The 19,327-nt window shown below is 45.7% G+C and overlaps 1 protein-coding gene across 4 annotated transcripts in view; it reads right to left on the bottom strand.

Moving 5' to 3' along the window:
* Positions 1-918: 918 nt before the first annotated feature.
* ccser2b (coiled-coil serine-rich protein 2b) overlaps positions 919-19,327 on the bottom strand; it is a 132,100-nt gene continuing 113,691 nt past the window's right edge. For 2 of the 4 annotated variants that reach the window (XM_046368704.1, XM_046368705.1), the window contains exon 10: positions 919-5,755. In XM_046368704.1, the coding sequence (XP_046224660.1) occupies positions 5,225-5,755 (531 nt within the window). In that variant the 3' untranslated portion in view covers positions 919-5,224. The remainder of the gene's footprint in view (positions 5,756-19,327) is intronic. The other 2 variants (XM_046368706.1, XM_046368707.1) reach the window with 2 other exon arrangements.

The raw sequence follows: 19,327 nt of genomic DNA, 5'->3' as shown, positions 1-19,327 counted from the left end.
AAATAATGAAGAACATTAACTGAACAGATGGTTATGAGCGGGAAACACATCCCGCTGTTTACAATGTCATTTCATCAATGAAACTACAGTTTCAGCATTTCTCAAATATAAATACAATAAAAATGCATAAATTAAAAAAAGCTAGTAAAAAAGAGCCTTAAAGCTAAGATTTGGGAAGTCGGAAAGAGACGGCAACACAGAGACAAATCTCCTCAAGACTGCTTACAAGAAAGAGGAGGCACACCAGAGACAAATCTCCTCAAGACTGCTTACAAGAAAGAGGAGGCACACCAGAGACAAATCTCCTCAAGACTGCTTACAAGAAAGAGGAGGCACACCAGAGACAAATCTCCTCAAGACTGCTTAGAAGAAAGAGGAGGCACACCAGAGACAAATCTCCTCAAGACTGCTTACAAGAAAGAGGAGGCACACCAGAGACAAATCTCCTCAAGACTGCTTACAAGAAAGAGGAGGCACACCAGAGACAAATCTCCTCAAGACTGCTTACAAGAAAGAGGAGGCACACCAGAGACAAATCTCCTCAAGACTGCTTACAAGAAAGAGGAGGCACACCAGAGACAAATCTCCTCAAGACTGCTTACAAGAAAGAGGAGGCACACCAGAGACAAATCTCCTCAAGACTGCTTACAAGAAAGAGGAGGCACACCAGAGACAAATCTCCTCAAGACTGCTTACAAGAAAGAGGAGGCACACCAGAGACAAATCTCCTCAAGACTGCTTACAAGAAAGAGGAGGCACACCAGAGACAAATCTCCTCAAGACTGCTTACAAGAAAGAGGAGGCACACCAGAGACAAATCTCCTCAAGACTGCTTACAAGAAAGAGGAGGCAGACCAGAGACAAATCAAGTCTGCCAGAGAGCTCCTCAAGACTGCTTACAAGAAAGAGGAGGCACACCAGAGAGCATCAAAGCATGCGAGCTGTCAGCACTGGAAGCATAGCTTGGCGATCTTTTTCAAATACAGTACTGTAGCTCCACTAACCTGGCCTGTGTTACAGAGAATGCTACTGTAGTGGGAAAGAGACACACACAGGTTTGCCCTCCCCAGTCAGAATGTGTTGAGAGTGAGCCTGCGACGGTAAATACTAAGTGTGACTGGCATTCTAACATCTGCTAGGCTGCGCGGGCATAACGCATAACCCTGTGTTGAACCCTGTAGAGGGGCGGAGGGATACAGAAAGGGATATACCTGTGAACCCAAGGCAGACTCACTCTCTCCTTTCAGCAAACACAGTTGGGCCTACTCTTACCGTACTCTTCCATTCCTCCAGGAGGAACACTCCCTCATCTACATACCCTACTATCTATATGGTCCTAGTTTAATCAAAGAGATGGAGATCACACCAAATGTTCAGGACCACGAGAATTGAAGTCACAAAAGCAGGCACTTTTGTAATACACAAGAGCATTGCTGCTCCATGACCTTATTCTTTATTCTATCCTGTTGACCGTACAGTCAATTCGAGGGCAAGTTTTTTGTTCAATCTACATACCATATTATGGTAAGGCAAAGCTAGACAACCGGAAAATAATAATGCATTATTAATAAATCGTAACCCTTTTCAATAACTTTAGGTCACTATTTTTGGGGGGTTTGGGTGAGAACTTCTCAGAGGTAAATACGTTGAGCTTCTGTTAAGATCTCGTTAATCTAAAAAATATTTCCACCCCTGAATATTCTAAATCCTTTAAATCAGGGACTCTCACCGTCAAACAGGAATTGATTAAATTCATCTCTGTCTCATCCCTACAGGTCCTCAAATAGAGGTTCATTTATTGTTTGTTTATCATTTGAAGAGATGAAATGTATAAAAAGTATGTTGTTCTTCTCTGGGTGGGATGGGGAAGCAGCCTTGCATTCCAAATAGGAGAATTGATTTGGAGTGACATTTCTCATGTCCCGGGACTGTTGGGAGTGATGTCATGTACATACTTTGTGGGGTTGCTGTTGCCAGTCTGTTTGTGTATCATGACAACTCCTTTACACTCATCATCATGCCAAACACGTTTGGCTTGACAATGACAGCGATGGAGTCAGAAAAAAACTGATCTGGAACCAGGATAGGAATGCTGCCGAATGTACTTCGAAACGCTTGACAAATATAACACAAGGGTACATGACCTTTACGGGGCATGGCTTTCAATCATTTAGAAATGGGAAGACAAATACTTCAAGAGCTGTGTGGCAGCAAGACAAGTGCTTGGGATATCAAGTACACTTGTACACTACAGCTGGCTTAACATAGGATCATAATGAGAGGGGTACATGAAGGCCAACAGCACATTGTCCACTGTGCTGTGACTATGTACCAATGAGACTTATCTTCCATGAGTAGGGCACAACTGTGTTGCATAGAAAAGCATGGGAAGCTTTAGTGGGGGAAGAAGAATGACCAAATTAAGTTACAGAAAGAGCCATTCTCAATCTTATCTTTGAGACTGTGTTGACTGGGTGATGTTGTTCCTCTCAAAGCATTCTACAACCAATCAGAAGACTTGGGATCAAAAGGTCAGTTATGACATAAGGGAAATAAGGACCTGATAGGTCAAGGGTATAAATGGCGCCCATTAGGCTCCTACTTAAAGCTCTCTAGGACTAAACATAGCGACGGACCAGGAAGTAGTTAGACATTATGGCTTTGAAGAAGAGGAATGAGAGTCGTATCCCTCTCTACCCTCCTTGACACGCTGGCCCACTGTGACACACTCAATGGGAACCTTGGGGGAAGGACTGAGAGAAGAAGGTGTGGTAGAAGACATGGAGGGTGGGTGTTATACCGTAGGAATGAGTCTGGCCCTGCTGTCGACAGGGACACACTGAGCATGTGCTTCAACCACTTGACATCAACACATCCCTCTGCTGTGCCACCCGGCCGCGTAACCATGCCAACTGGACCCGACTCGACACCATTACGGAATCACATGGTCACCACAAGCCTGCACACTATAACAGCAATATTGTTTCATGCTAGGACCTTTTCTTTATTTTTCTTTCTTTCTCTCCCCTTCTATTAAGAGCCCTGGCCTGAAGCACATCTAGAAGCGGAGCCCTTCTCTTCTGCAGCGTCATTACAGTAGAGTGTAGGAGGCCTCTTCCTACAGACCAAACTAGACCTTCTCATTACGGAAGCACGGGGAAACAAAGACAGCTCTGTCAGAGCACCAACTGCACAAGATGGCTCCTCTGGATGGATCCCTGCTATCCCTGTGTCTCAATCCAACTGCAACGGACAGACTGACTGACTGACTGTCGGTAGACGGTGGTCGCTACAGCTACATTTGAGGATGCACCAAAACACGCAAGGCAGAGAGAATAAAGGTGTTTTGAAACCAGAGAGAAGTAATACTGAGAAGTGGCAAGGGGAACTTTAGAACCTAACACAGCTGTTAGAATCCCCCCAGTTTAGCCAGAGGGACAATATCTGATGTAACTATATTCTCTAGTCTATATAACCAAAATATCTGCACTTCTAAAAGTGTTCCCCGCTCAAGTAAAAAGGGATTCTCTGTTCCTGTAACCGTTTTTCTGTGTTATAATATCGTCTTCATTCATCTAGGACACTGTTCAGTGAGTACATCACGTCAATAGCTATACTAAGCGCAACAACTACATACAGGTATCATGTAGTAGTTCAGTAAGTCAACTATTATTAGGGCACCTAAATGCTATATTAAGGTCAGATAGTTGTACTTGTGGTGTACCTACGCACGCAGGACCATCACCTGGGATATGTTGTGGTGTACGTATGCATGAGGAACCATCACCTGGGATATGTTGTGGTGTACGTATGCATGAGGAACCATCATCTGGGATATGTTGTGGTGTACGTATGCATGAGGAACCATCATCTGGGATATGTTGTGGTGTACGTATGCATGAGGAACCATCATCTGGGATATGTTGTGGTGTACGTATGCATGAGGAACCATCATCTGGGATATGTTGTGGTGTACGTATGCATGAGGAACCATCACCTGGGATATGTTGTGGTGTACGTATGCATGAGGAACCATCATCTGGGATATGTTGTGGTGTACGTATGCATGAGGAACCATCATCTGGGATATGTTGTGGTGTACGTATGCATGAGGAACCATCATCTGGGATATGTTGTGGTGTACGTATGCATGAGGAACCATCATCTGGGATATGTTGTGGTGTACGTATGCATGAGGAACCATCATCTGGGATATGTTGTGGTGTACGTATGCATGAGGAACCATCATCTGGGACACGTTGTGGTGTACGTATGCATGAGGAACCATCATCTGGGATATGTTGTGGTGTACGTATGCATGAGGAACCATCATCTGGGATATGTTGTGGTGTACGTATGCATGAGGAACCATCATCTGGGATACGTTTTGGTGTACGTACGCATGAGGAACCATCATCTGGGACACGTTTTGGCCAGAGAGTCAAAGTTCTGGGGGGACTGTAAGTGTCAAGCATCCTGAAAGTTCACACTTTGAAACAACATTTCACACAAACAATATGTGCATTTAACTGATCTAGACTGCACTCTGTACAGGGCTTGTAAGTAAGCATTTCACGGTAAGGTCTACAATTTGATTTGATAGATTGTACTGAAGCGTGCTTTTGGAGGGGAAAAACAATTGTGTTATGCTTGACGCCTTTGTATAAGGCAGATACCAAATGTACACGGGTCACTTTTATTTCGGACCTTGAGTAAGTCTTACTGGAAGCACAGCAGGCTAGCTAAAATAGTCCGTGGGGTCATATATTTATTTACGCAATAAGGCCCGAAGAGGTGTGGTATATGGCCAATATACCACGGCTAAGGGCTGTTCTTAAGCACAATTTAACACGGGGTGCCTGCACACAGCCCTAAGTCGTGGTATATTGGAAATATACCACAAACCCCGAGGTGCCTTATTGCTATTATAAACTGGTTACCAACGTAATTAGAACAGTAAAAACAAATGTTTTGTCATACCCGTAGTATACGGTCTGATATACCACGGCTGTCAGCTAATCAGCATTCAGGGCTTGAACCACCTAGTTTGTTCTTTCGGATATAATCTACAAGTCTTCCATTCCTACAGGGTAGACACGGTAACCTTGCTGAGGTGAGGCCTGGAAGCCTTTAGAAGAAGTTAGATCTTTTGGGTTTGAATGGGTAGAAGGTGGTGCTGAGTGGTCTTGCTACATGTCAATGTTTGAGAGTTGAGAGATAGCGGTCAGTGGCTCTTTGGCTTGGGATGTCGTAAGAGGCTGGGATGGACTAGATCTCTGGCCTTGAACCCGCCAATCTCTGGTTCTCTGAGGCCTGGAGTCTGTCTGGGTGCTTTGGTCCGGGGGCAGGCCGGCAGTGCAGGGCCCTGGGAGGGTGCAGAGGCCTGGTTTACGGAGCTGTAGCAAGGCAGACCTCTGAAGGGAGGTGGGAGCAGCCTGGACTGTGGAGTTGTGAAGCCCGGCCTGGGACTGCTCCTAAACTGGATTCCTCTCACCACCCTGGGGAAGCCTGCCATGGACGTCTGAGTGGAGTTGGTTATGGGGCCTTCCTGTGGCCTTTTAGGGATGGAGGCTGTTTTCAGAGAGCCGGGGGACTGCGGGAGGCTAGGGGCAGGAATCATTTTGGCCGGGTCCCCACAGCCTGGGTTGGAGGAGTCCCGGGGGGCCTCGGTGTGGGCTGAGCTTGTTAGTCTTTCCTGGGGTTGAGGTTGCTGCACGCTCTTGGGCCATGGCCTGGAAGGCTGTAGTATTTGAGGCTGGGGGAGGAGAGAAACAACATACGATAAGCATCTAAAACGGTATATAAACAAACTACAGCATGAACCATTGTACGCCATCATAAATCATTTCTGTTCTTCGGCTTGCGAAACCAAAACATTTTGTCCAGTCTGTTTCACCTCACAGTTGCACAACAAGCCTACAATTCCCATGAGGCTAGTCACTGTGTACTGTAGCGCCTCTCCCTTTTTTCATGACTGTAGAGAGAGAAACTAATTGCGCGCATTCAACACATGAAACGCCGTAGGAGATTGGGGCTTTGATTCCGGGCACTCTTTGGAGACAGCAGCCAGGCCGCGTGCTACAGTACAGTAGTCATCTCTCTCTAAACTTATCATCACTGATGTACCACTGCAGAGGCTGGGTGGGGGAGGTCACCATCAAAAGAGCCCTCCTCCTGCCTGCCGACTCGCTCACCTCCGCAACACCATACCACACGTCGCTTCGCTGCTGAAAAATAAGGAAGACATGGGATGACAGTAGCTCTCCGGGCTGTGTCTGGCCGCCAGGCACCAGCGTAACAAGGTGCCCCGGTGTGCCGCTATGCCAGCACATCCTCAATTAGAGAAAGGTTAGTTAGGGTGTGCACATCGGGGGCCCACTTCAGCCCGCTCATTAACATTTAACGCTGCTTGTTGAATGGGGAACATGGCCGCAGCCCTGCCTCATACACGCCTGTCAGTCAATCAGACTATGAGACAGAGAGAGCAAGAGGGAGATCGAGAGAAATAGATAAAGAGAGAGATAAGAGAGAATGATAGAAAGACGAGTGAGAGTGAGAACGAGAGAGAGGAAAGGGAAAGAGAGGAGAGGAAGCACTAGATCGAGGCTGGCTGACTCAAAGGGAATTATTCTGTCAGATGATTCGTCTGTTTGGGGGGTGGGAGGGAGGTGGGAGGCTGGCCAGTGCAGGTGGAAGATGTTTATTTTTTACACCTGCAAAAACAGAAACAAATCCCAATTGCAAGGCAAGGTGATGACTTCATTTCTATTTCGGAGGTGTTTATCATGTTAGTTTAACAAGAGATAGAGATCTAAACAGATCCGACACACAGTCTGCAATCATACAAGTGCATTCTGTTTCATAACATCATTCTCAGTTACATTACACTGAAGTCTGGGAGAGAGGAACCATACACAGGTGCAGTTATCCTTTTGATACATTGCACAGAGATCTATGTATGGAGACATTCACACGGCTAGCGTTGAGCTTCGACATCTTAGCCGATCAAACGTCTCAAAGCTCCGCCAGATCAGCCCTCCTCTTCTCACTGCCATTCATTGACTATGGAGACGAATTCACTAGTCCACACTGCCACCCTGTGGCCACCGCTTGATACTACACCCCCCCCCCAGCACTGTGCTAAGCAGCATTTCTACACAACGCCACACTCCCCCTGACGCTACCTATTGGGCCGATCTCTGGCTTTAATGTCAATGCTGCTCTGTTGGCCCCGGGGTTATTTCAACAGGAAAAACATCCCTTTCCTCCAGAGTCCAGACAGTCAGGTAAGAAGGTGTCCCCCTGCCCCCTTTACTGGACAGCAGACTGTTATGACTGCCAGGCACTTTTCAAAGTCTGCGATGGAGGGGATGACGCCTGAAGACGTGGGGGTGGGGAGGTTTCTGGCCCTCGGACGAGGCTTCATAAATAATGGATGACAACTCGCGGGGGATTAGGGAGCGGTAGCTAATGAAAGGTGACATGGATTTCTGGAGCCCAACGCAGCACTGGAGAGGCGGAAAGTCTGGTTTATAAAGCCCAGCAGGTGTTTCAAGGAGGGATTCACCTTGTCCCCCCCCCACCCACCCCTCCCACACAGTCAGACAGGGACACTGAAGCGCATGCGTGGGTGGATGGAGAGTACCTCTCGATTACCAAATCCAGTGTTCCGCTTGTCCACCCCATCCCATACTTAATTTTTTTTGTGGTGTCTTTCCAATAGGTGATATATTTTAATTTTTGTTTTGTGATGATTTGGTTGGGCCAGATTTTCTGAGTGTTGTCCTGAGGCTCTATGGGGTTGGTTTGAGTTGGTGAACTGAGCTTCAGAACCAGCTGGCTGAGGGGACTCTTCTCTTTTTTCATCTCTTGACATTGTAGAGCGGTGTGATGGAATGTTTTGGGGTCACTTGTTTTTAGATGGTTGTAAAATTTGATGCCTCTTTTTTCTATTCGAATGAGGAGGGGGTATTGGCCTAATTCTGCTCTACATGCATTATTTTGAGTTTTTCTTTGCACTTGCAATACAGTCTTGCAAAACTCTGCATGCAGTATTTCGATTGGATGTTTGTCCCATTTGGTAAATTCATTATTAGAGATTGGACCCCATACTTCACTGCCATATAGAGCAATTGGTTCTATAACTGATTGAAACATTTTGAACCAGATTCTAATTGAAATTTCTAATGGCATAGAATGCTCTTCTTGCTTTGTCTCTCAGCTCATTCACAGCCATTTGAAAGCTAACTGTGTTGCTGATATTTAGTCCTAGATATGTGTAGTTTTTGGTATGTTCTAATAGAACTGTGTCCAAATTGAATTTATATTTGTCATCCTTATTTCCAGACCTTTTTTGGAATATCATTATATTTGTTTTTTTTAGGTTAATGGTCAGAGTCCAGGTCTGACAGAACCTGTGTAGACGATCTAGGTGCTGCTGTTACCCCTCTTTAATGGGAGACAGCAGCACCAGGTCATCTGCGTACAGCAGATACTTGATTTCAGTGTTGTGTAGGGTGATACCAGGTGCTGCCGATTCTTCTAATGTTTTTGCCAAATCATTAATGTAGATGTTAAATAGTGCTGGACTTATTGGGCAGCCCTGTTTCACTCCCCGTCCCTGAGAGAAGAAGTCTGTTTGCTTGTTGCCAATTTTAACCGCACATTTGTTTTTAGTGTACATTGATTTAATAAAATCATGTTTTCCCTCCAATACCACTTTCTATTAGTTTATAAAACAGACCTTCGTGCCAAATTGAATCAAATGCTTTCTTGAAATCTACAAAACACGAGTAGATTTTGCCTTTGTTTTGGTTTACTTGTTTATCAATTAGAGTGTGGAGGGTGTAAATGTGGTCTGTTGTACGATCATTTTTTTAGAAATCCAATCTGGCTTCTGCTCAGGACTTTGTGTTCGTCAAGGAAATGATGTAGTCTGCTATTCATAATACTGCAGAGAATCTTCCCCAAGTTGCTGTTAACGCAAATTCCTCTGTAATTACTGGGGTCAAATTTGTCTCCATTTTTATAGATTGGTGTGATCAATCCCTTGTTCCAAATATCGGGGAAAATACCTGCAGTGAGGATAATGTTGAAGAGTTTGAGTATAGCCAATTTGAATTTGTGGCCTGTATATTTGATCATTTCATTTAAAATACCATCAGCGCAACAGGCCTTTTTGGGTTGGAGAGTGCATAGTTTTTCCAATAATTATTCTTCTGTAATTGGGGTATCCACAGGATTCTGATAGTATTTGACTGCTGATTCAAGGATTTGTATATTGCTGTAGAGGTTTGCAAAGTGATTTCTCCACATATCCCCATTTTGGAGAGCCAATTCCTCATGATGAGGTTTGTTTAATTTATTCCAATTCTCCCAGAAGTGGTTTGATTCAATGGATTCCTCAATTCCATCCAGCTGATTTCTAATGTGCTGTTGCTTTTTTGTTCTTAGGTTGTGTTTGTATTGCTTCAGTTTTTCCCCATATTGAAGTCGTATATTTTTGTTGTCTGGTTCTCTGTGGTTTTGATTAGATATATTTCTCAGTGACCTTCTTAGGTTTTTACAATCATTATCAAACCATTTTTCATTATCTGTTATTTCTGGTTTGATCTTATGCTTCTTTAAATTAGCCAAGGAGGCTAATTTGTCAAATATAAAGTTTATGTTCCAAACAGCCAAATTTACAGCTTCATTGCTGTAGGAAAATGTTAAGGCTAAAAAGATGTTCAGGAGAGATTGTATTTTTTGTCTACTAATTACTGTTTGCCTGTTTTGTACCATGTTGCGTAATTATCGTATTTCGTCGTACTAACGTAGGCTACACTGCTATCTGCCCTAGCAGCTAGCCAGCTAGCAAACATCCACCGTCTACCGTATAGCAGCACTAGAAACTATTACACTCAACTGAACGACTTGATTAGTGTAGTGTTAGCTAGCTACATAGTTGTCTTTGCTGTCTTCATATTCAAGATAATTGTGTAGATTAGAGTGTGTAGTCTTAGAGTGATTATCTTAATTTACCGAGGTTAGCTAGCCAGCTATTTGTCGTCCTTAACGTAGGAGACACTGCTAGCTAGCCAACAGCTAGCCAACGTCTTCCGAATAGAACTCAACAACCCGGTCGCGTTCCGCTTCGCACCACAGGTAGTATCACATTTTCATTTCATTTCATTACAGTACAACGGTTTGATTTGTTTGATCGTAGCTAGCTACATAGCTAGCTACATAGCCGTCTTTGTATCAAAGATAATTGTGTAGTCTAGAGCGATTTTCTAGGTTAGCTAGCCAGCTATTGTCGTTCTTTTAACGCAACGTAATCAACACTGCTAGCTAGCCAGCTAGCCCCCGAATAGCAGCACTGTAGAAACTATTACACTCAACGGAACGACTTGATTAGTGGTGTCAACAACGCAGCCACTGCCAGCTAGCCTACAAAGTCAACAACGCAGCCACTGCCAGCTAGCCTACTTCAGCAGTACTGTATCATTTTAATCATTTTAGCCAATAAGATTCTTGCTACGTAAGCTTAACTTTCTGAACATTCGAGACGTGTAGTCACTTGTCATTCCAATCTCCTTTGCATTAGCGTAGCCTCTTCTGTAGCCTGTCAACTATGTGTCTGTCTATCCCTGTTCTCTCCTCTCTGCACAGACCATACAAACGCTCCACACCGCGTGGCCGCGGCCACCCTAATCTGGTGGTCCCAGCGCGCACGACCCACATAGAGTTCCAGGTCTCCGGTAGCCTCTGGAACTGCCGATCTGCGGCCAACAAGGCAGAGTTCATCTCAGCCTATGCCTCCCTCCAGTCCCCCGACTTCTTGGCACTGACGGAAACATGGATCACCACAGATAACACTGCCACTCCTACTGCTCTCTCTTCGTCCGCCCACGTGTTCTCGCACACCCCGAGAGCTTCTGGTCAGCGGGGTGGTGGCACCGGGATCCTCATCTCTCCCAAGTGGTCATTCTCTCTTTCTCCCCTTACCCATCTGTCTATCGCCTCCTTTGAATTCCATGCTGTCACAGTTACCAGCCCTTTCAAGCTTAACATCCTTATCATTTATCGCCCTCCAGGTTCCCTCGGAGAGTTCATCAATGAGCTTGATGCCTTGATAAGCTCCTTTCCTGAGGACGGCTCACCTCTCACAGTTCTGGGCGACTTTAACCTCCCCACGTCTACCTTTGACTCATTCCTCTCTGCCTCCTTCTTTCCACTCCTCTCCTCTTTGACCTCACCCTCTCACCTTCCCCCATACTCACAAGGCAGGCAATACGCTCGACCTCATCTTTACTAGATGCTGTTCTTCCACTAACCTCATTGCAACTCCTCCAAGTCTCCGACCACTACCTTGTATCCTTTTCCCTCTCGCTCTCATCCAACACTTCCCACACTGCCCCTACTCGGATGGTATCGCGCCGTCCCAACCTTCGCTCTCTCTCCCCGCTACTCTCTCCTCTTCCATCCTATCATCTCTTCCCTCTGCTCAAACCTTCTCCAACCTATCTCCTGATTCTGCCTCCTCAACCCTCCTCTCCTCCCTTTCTGCATCCTTTGACTCTCTATGCCCCCTATCCTCCAGGCCGGATCGGTCCTCCCCTCCCGCTCCGTGGCTCGACGACTCATTGCGAGCTCACAGAACAGGGCTCCGGGCAGCCGAGTGGAAATGGAGGAAAACTCGCCTCCCTGCGGACCTGGCATCCTTTCGCTCCCTCCTCTCTACATTTTCCTCTTCTGTCTCTGCTGCTAAAGCCACTTTCTACCACTTTAAATTCCAAGCTTCTGCCTCTAACACTAGGAAGCTCTTTGCCACCTTCTCCTCCCTCCTGAATCCTCCTCCCCCTCCTCCCTCTCTGCAGATGACTTCGTCAACCATTTTGAAAAGAAGGTCGACGACATCCGATCCTCGTTTGCTAAGTCAAACGACACCGCTGGTTCTGCTCACACTGCCCTACCCTGTGCTCTGACCTCTTTCTCCCCTCTCTCTCCAGATGAAATCTCGCGTCTTGTGACGGCCGGCCGCCCGACAACCTGCCCGCTTGACCCTATCCCCTCCTCTCTTCTCCAGACCATTTCCGGAGACCTTCTCCCTTACCTCACCTCGCTCATCAACTCATCCCTGACCGCTGGCTACGTCCCTTCCTTCTTCAAGAGAGCGAGAGTTGCACCCCTTCTGAAAAAACCTACACTCGATCCCTCCGATGTCAACAACTACAGACCAGTATCCCTTCTTTCTTTTCTCTCCAAAACTCTTGAACGTGCCGTCCTTGGCCAGCTCTCCCGCTATCTCTCTCAGAATGACCTTCTTGATCCAAATCAGTCAGGTTTCAAGACTAGTCATTCAACTGAGACTGCTCTTCTCTGTATCACGGAGGCGCTCCGCACCGCTAAAGCTAACTCTCTCTCCTCTGCTCTCATCCATCTAGACCTATCGGCTGCCTTCGATACTGTGAACCATCAGATCCTCCTCTCCACCCTCTCCGTGTTGGGCATCTCCGGCGCGGCCCACGCTTGGATTGCGTCCTACCTGACAGGTCGCTCCTACCAGGTGGCGTGGCGAGAATCTGTCTCCTCACCACGCACTCTCACCACTGGTATCCCCCAGGGCTCTGTTCTAGGCCCTCTCCTATTCTCGCTATACACCAAGTCACTTGGCTCTGTCATAACCTCACATGGTCTCTCCTATCATTGCTATGCAGACGACACACAATTAATCTTCACCTTTCCCCCTTCTGATGACCAGGTGGCGAATCGCATCTCTGCATGTCTGGCAGACATATCAGTGTGGATGACGGATCACCACCTCAAGCTGAACCTCGGCAAGACGGAGCTGCTCTTCCTCCCGGGGAAGGACTGCCAGTTCCATGATCTCGCCATCACGGTTGACAACTCCATTGTGTCCTCCTCCCAGAGCGCTAAGAACCTTGGCGTGATCCTGGACAACACCCTGTCGTTCTCAACTAACATCAAGGCGGTGGCCCGTTCCTGTAGGATCATGCTCTACAACATCCGCAGAGTACGACCCTGCCTCACACAGGAAGCGGCGCAGGTACTAATCCAGGCACTTGTCATCTCCCGTCTGGATTACTGCAACTCGCTGTTGGCTGGGCTCCCTGCCTGTGCCATTAAACCCCTACAACTCATCCAGAACGCCGCAGCCCGTCTGGTGTTCAACCTTCCCAAGTTCTCTCACGTCACCCCGCTCCTCCGCTCTCTCCACTGGCTTCCAGTTGAAGCTCGCATCCGCTACAAGACCATGGTGCTTGCCTACGGAGCTGTGAGGGGAACGGCACCTCAGTACCTCCAGGCTCTGATCAGGCCCTACACCCAAACAAGGGCACTGCGTTCATCCACCTCTGGCCTGCTGGCCTCCCTACCACTGAGGAAGTACAGTTCCCACTCAGCCCAGTCAAAACTGTTCGCTGCTCTGGCCCCCCAATGGTGGAACAAACTCCCTCATGACGCCAGGACAGCGGAGTCAATCACCACCTTCCGGAGACACCTGAAACCCCACCTCTTTAAGGAATACCTAGGATAGGATAAAGTAATCCTTCTCACCCCCCCTTTAAGATTTAGATGCACTATTGTAAAGTGACTGTTCCACTGGATGTCATATGGTGAATGCACCAATTTGTAAGTCGCTCTGGATAAGAGCGTCTGCTAAATTACTTAAATGTAATGTAAATGTAATTTAGTGGGCCGTGATGCTTCATGGTTGGGTTCTGCTCTTCTCAGATACACTGTGATTTTACTGTGGTCTGAGAGAGGTGTTAGTGGGCTGACTGTGAAGGCTCTGAGAGACTCTGGGTTTAGGTCGGTGAGGAAGTAGTCTACAGTGCTGCTGCCAAGGGATGAGTTTCTATGGGGGGAGGGAAAGATTGTTGCTTCCTGGTAGGTGTTTATCTCCATGACTGTTAATAGTGTCTTGTTCTTCTGCTGTTCTAGCATTCAGGTCTCCACAGACCAGTATGTTGCCTTGGGCCTGAAAGTGACTAATTTCCCCCTCTAGAATGGAGAAACTCTCTTCATTGAAGTAGGGTGACTGAGGGGGGAATGTATGTGGCACAGAGGAAGACGTTTTTATCTGTCAAGACAGCCTCCTTGTTGATTTTTAACCATATAAAGAATTTTCCTGTTTTGATCAATTCGATTCAGATTTATACCATATTAGCATTCCCCCTGAGTCTCTGCCCTGTTTGATTCCTTTTAATTTAGTGGTTGGTATGATTATCTCCCTATAACCTAGCAGACAGCCAGTGGAAACATCACCTCTGCACCATGTTTTCTGTCGTACTACAATATCAACATCATCAATTTATTTCAGGAAGTCTGGGTTTCTGCTCTTTAGTCCAAAAGCAGAGGACTTCAACCCTTGTAAATTCCAACATGCAACGTAAAAAGATGATAACTTTTTTTTCTCCTTTACCTTCAAAATGAGACAAACACTCACAATCCAACAAGGACTATTAAAATAAGATTTTTCAATTAAAGTAAACTGTTATTATGCAAATGTGATATGTTTATAATTTAAGATCGAATTTGTGTCATGCTACTTGGGTTCTCTCTCTCTCTCTCAATTTCATTTTCATTCTCGCACGTCTGAATTGAATTAATAGTAATTCAAATTATAGAAAGGAGAGGGGGAAATGCAATTTTCAGATCCATGACGGAGGCTGTGATGGATGACGAGACACATACACTGAACAAAAATATAAACGCAACATGTTAAGTGCTGGGACAAAAGGCCTCTAAGATGTGCAGTTTTGTCACACAACACAATGCCACAGAATTGGCACTTCAGGAATGTCCAACAGAGCTGTTGCCAGGGAACTGAATGTTAATTTCTTTACCATAGGTTGTTTGAGAGAATTTGGCAGTACGTCTCAACCGGCCTCACAATCGAAGACTACGTGCATGGGTCAAAGGTTTCGGGTAGCCTTCCACAAGCTTCCCACAATAATTTGGGTGAATTTTGGCCCATTCCTCCTGACAGAGCTGGTGTAACTGAGTCAGGTTTGTAAGGCCTTCTTGCTCGCACACGCTTTTTCTGTTCTGCCCACACATTTTCTATAGGATTGAGGTCAAGGCTTTGTGATGGCCACTCCAATACCTTCACTTTGATGTCCTTAAGCCATTTTTCCACAAATTTGAAAGTATGCTTGGACCCATTTGCGACCAAGCTTTAACTTCCTGACTGATGTTTTGCGATGTTGCTTCAATATATCCATGATGCCATCTATTTTGTGAAGTGCACTAGTCCCTCCTGCAGCAAAGCACCCCCACAACATGATGGTGCCACCCCCGTGCTTCACGGTTGGGATGGTGGTCTTCGGCTTGCAAGCCTCCCCCTTTTTCCTCTTGACATAATGATGGTCATTATGGACAAACAGTTCTATTTTTGTTTCATCAGACCAGAGGACATTTCTCCAAAAAGTACGATCTTTGTCCCAATGCCAGTTGCAAACCGTAGTCTGGCTTTTCTATGGCAGTTTTGGAGCAGTGGCTTCTTTTTTTCTTTTTTCTTTAACCAGGTAGGCTGGTTGAGAACAAGTTCTCATTTACAACTGCGACCTGGCCAAGATAAAGCATAGGAGTGTGAACAGGCAGCAACAAAGAGTTATAAATGGAGTAAAGAATAAACAAGTCAATAACACATTAGAAGAAAAAAAAGAGTCTATATACATTGTGTGCAAAAGGCATTAGGAGGTAGGCGAATAATTACAATTTATCAGATTAACACTGGAGTGATAAATGATCAGATGGTCATGTGCAGGTAGAGATACCGGTGTGCAAAAGAGCAGAAAAGTAAATCAATAAAAACAGTATGGGGATGAGGTAGGTAAATTGGGTGGGCTATTTACCGATAGACTATGTACAGCTGCAGCGATCGTTTAGCTGCTCAGATAGCAGATGTTTAAAGTTGGTGAGGGAGATAAAAGTCTCCAACTTCAATGATTTGTGCAATTCGTTCCAGTCACAGGCAGCATAGAACTGGAAGGAAAGGCAGCCGAATGAGGTGTTGGCTTTAGGGATGATCAGTGAGATACACCTGCTGGAGCACATGCTTACGGGTGGGTGTTGCCATCGTGACCAGTGAACTGATATAAGGCGGAGCTGTACCTAGCAAGGACTTGTAGATGACCTGGAGCCAGTGGGTCTGGCGACGAATATGTAGCGAGGGCCAGCCGACTAGAGTTTACAGGTCGCAGTGGTGGGTGGTATAAGGTGCTTTAGTAACAAAACGGATGGCACTGTGAAACTGTATCCAGTTTGCTGAGGATAGTATTGGAAGCCATTTTGTAGATGACATCGCCGAAGTCGAGGATCGGTAGGATAGTCGGTTTTACTAGGGTAAGTTTGGCGGCGTGAGTGAAGGAGGCTTTGTTGCGAAATAGAAAGCCAATTCTAGATTTGATTTTGGATTGGAGATGTTTGATGAGTCTGGAAGGAGAGTTTACAGTCTAGCCAGACACCTAGGTACTTATAGATGTCCACATATTCTAGGTCGGAACCATCCAGGGTGGTGATGCTAGTCGGGCGTGCGGGTGCAGGCAGCGAATGGTTGAAAAGCATGCATTTGGTTTTACTAGCGTTTTAAGAGCAGTTGGAGGCCACTGAAGGAGTGTTGTATGGCATTGAAGCTCGTATGGAGGTTAGATAGCAGTGTCCAAGGAAGGGACAGATGTATACAGAATGGTGTCGTCTGCGTAGAGGTGGATCAGGGAATCGCCCGCAGCAAGAGAATTGAACCCTGTGGCACCCCCATAGAGACTGCCAGAGGACCGGACAACATGCACTCCGATTTGACACACTGAACTCTGTCTGCAAAGTAGTTGGAAAACCAGGCAAGGCAGTCATTAGAAAAACCGAGGCTACTGAATCTGCCGATAAGAATATGGTGATTGACAGAGTCGAAAGCCTTCTTTCTTGCTGAGCGGCCTTTCAGGTTATGTCGATATAGGGCTCGCTTTACTGTGGATACAGATACTTTTGCACCTGTTTCCTCCAGCATCTTCACAAGGTCCTTTGCTGTTGTTCAGGGATTCATTTGCACTTTTCGCACCAAAGTACATTCATCTCTAGAAGACAGAACACATCTCCTTCCTGAGCGGTATGTTAGCTGCGTGGTCCCAGGGTGTTTATACTTGTGTATTATTGTTTGTACAGATGAACGTGGTACCTTCAGGAATTTGGAAATTGCTCCCAAGGATGAAACAGACTTGTGGAGGTCTACAATTTTGCTGATTTATTTTGAATTTCCCATGATGTCAAGCAAAGAGGCACTGAGTTTGAAGGTAGGCCTTGAAATACATCCACAGGTACACCTCCAATTGACTCAAATGATGTCAATTAGCCTATCAGAAGCTTCTAAAGCCATGACATAATTTTAGGGAATTTGAAGGCACAGTCAACTTAAATTATGTAAACTTCTGACCCAATGGAATTGTGATACAGTGAGTTATAAGTCAACAATCTGTCTGTAAACAATTGTTGGAAAAATGACTTGTGTTATGCACAAAGTAGATGTCCTAACGGACTTGCCAAAACTATAGTTTGTTAACAAGAAAGGTGTGGAGTGGTTGAAAAACAAGTTTTAATGACTTCAACCTAAGTGTATGTAAACTTGCGACTGTATCAGTATTCCCAGTCAAGTGAAATCCATAGATTAAGACGTTATGTATTTCAATTGACTGATTTCCTTATATGAACTGTAACTCAGTCAAATGCATGTTGCACTCATATTTTTGTTCAGTATATTTGTTCAAATCAGTCACAGTATAGATGTTGTTTTCCAGAAAATGTTCAGGCATCTCCTGTACTCCCTGTTCACCCACGACTGCGTGGCCACGCACGCCTCCAACTCAATCATCAAGTTTGCGGACGACACAACAGTGGTAGGCTTGATTACCAACAACGACGAGACGGCCTACAGGGAGGAGGTGAGGGCCCTTGGAGTGTGGTGTCAGGAAAATAACCTCACACTCAACGTCAACAAAACTAAGGAGATGATTGTGGACTTCAGGAAACAGCAGAGGGAACACCCCTATCCACATCGATGGGTAGTGGAGAGGGTAGCTAGTTTTAAGTTCCTCGGCATACACATCACAGACAAACTGAATTGGTCCACTCACACTGACAGCGTCGTGAAGAAGGCGCAGCAGCGCCTATTCAACCTCAGGAGGCTGAAAAATTCGGCTTGTCACCAAAAGCACTCACAAACTTCTACAGATGCACAATCGAGAGCATCCTGGCGGGCTGTATCACCGCCTGGTACGGCAACTGCTCCGCCCTCAACCGTAAGGCTCTCCAGAGGGTAGTGAGGACTGCACAACGCATCACCGGGGGCAAACTACCTGCCCTCCAGGACACCTACACCACCCGTTGTTACAGGAAGGCCATAAAGATCATCAAGGACATCAACCACCCGAACCACTGCCTGTTCACCCCGCTATCATCCAGAAGGCGAGGTCAGTACAGGTGCATCAAAGCTGGGACCGAGAGACTGAAAAACAGCTTCTATCTCAAGGCCATCAGACTGTTAAATAGCCACCACTAACATTGAGTGGCTGCAGCCAACACACTGACACTGACCCAACTCCAGCCATTTTAATAATGGGAATTGATGGAAATGATGTAAATATATCACTAGCCACTTTAAACAATGCTACCTTATATAATGTTACTTACCCTACATTATTCATCTCATATGCATATGTATATACTGTACTCTACAACATCGACTGCATCCTTATGTAACGCATGTATCACTAGCCACTTTAACTATGCCACTTTGTTTACTTTGTCTACACACTCATCTCATATGTATATACTGTACTCGATACCATCTACTGTATGCTGCTCTGTACCATCACTCATTCATATATCCTTATGTACATGTTCCTTATCCCCTTACACTGTGTATAAGACAGTAGTTTTGGAATTGTTAGTTAGATTACTTGTTGGTTATCACTGCATTGTCGGAACTAGAAGCACAAGCATTTCGCATTTCGCTACACTCGCATTAACATCTGCTAACCATGTGTATATGTGACAAATAAAATTTGATTTGATTTGATTTATTCCCTGTTATGAGGCAGATCCAGTTTATTGTGGTTAAATCTATCTACTTGGAAGCTGATGCCACTGTCTGTATTTAGCCAAACAGCAGAGTACCTAAATAATCGGACTGGATTATAAAATTGCTCTGGAAAGAAGCAGCTACTAAATAACTACAGAGTAAAATGTAGAAAGGTGGAGGGATGCAAGGCCAGACATGTAGGGAGAGGGTGGAGGGAATTGGAAGACAGAGAGGCAGATAGACAGG

The sequence above is a fragment of the Oncorhynchus gorbuscha genome, linkage group LG11, assembly GCF_021184085.1.
Source record: "Oncorhynchus gorbuscha isolate QuinsamMale2020 ecotype Even-year linkage group LG11, OgorEven_v1.0, whole genome shotgun sequence".
Taxonomy (NCBI): domain Eukaryota; kingdom Metazoa; phylum Chordata; class Actinopteri; order Salmoniformes; family Salmonidae; genus Oncorhynchus; species Oncorhynchus gorbuscha.
The sequence above is the reverse complement of the archived record's forward strand: the minus strand, read 5'-3'. Positions and strand labels throughout refer to the sequence as shown.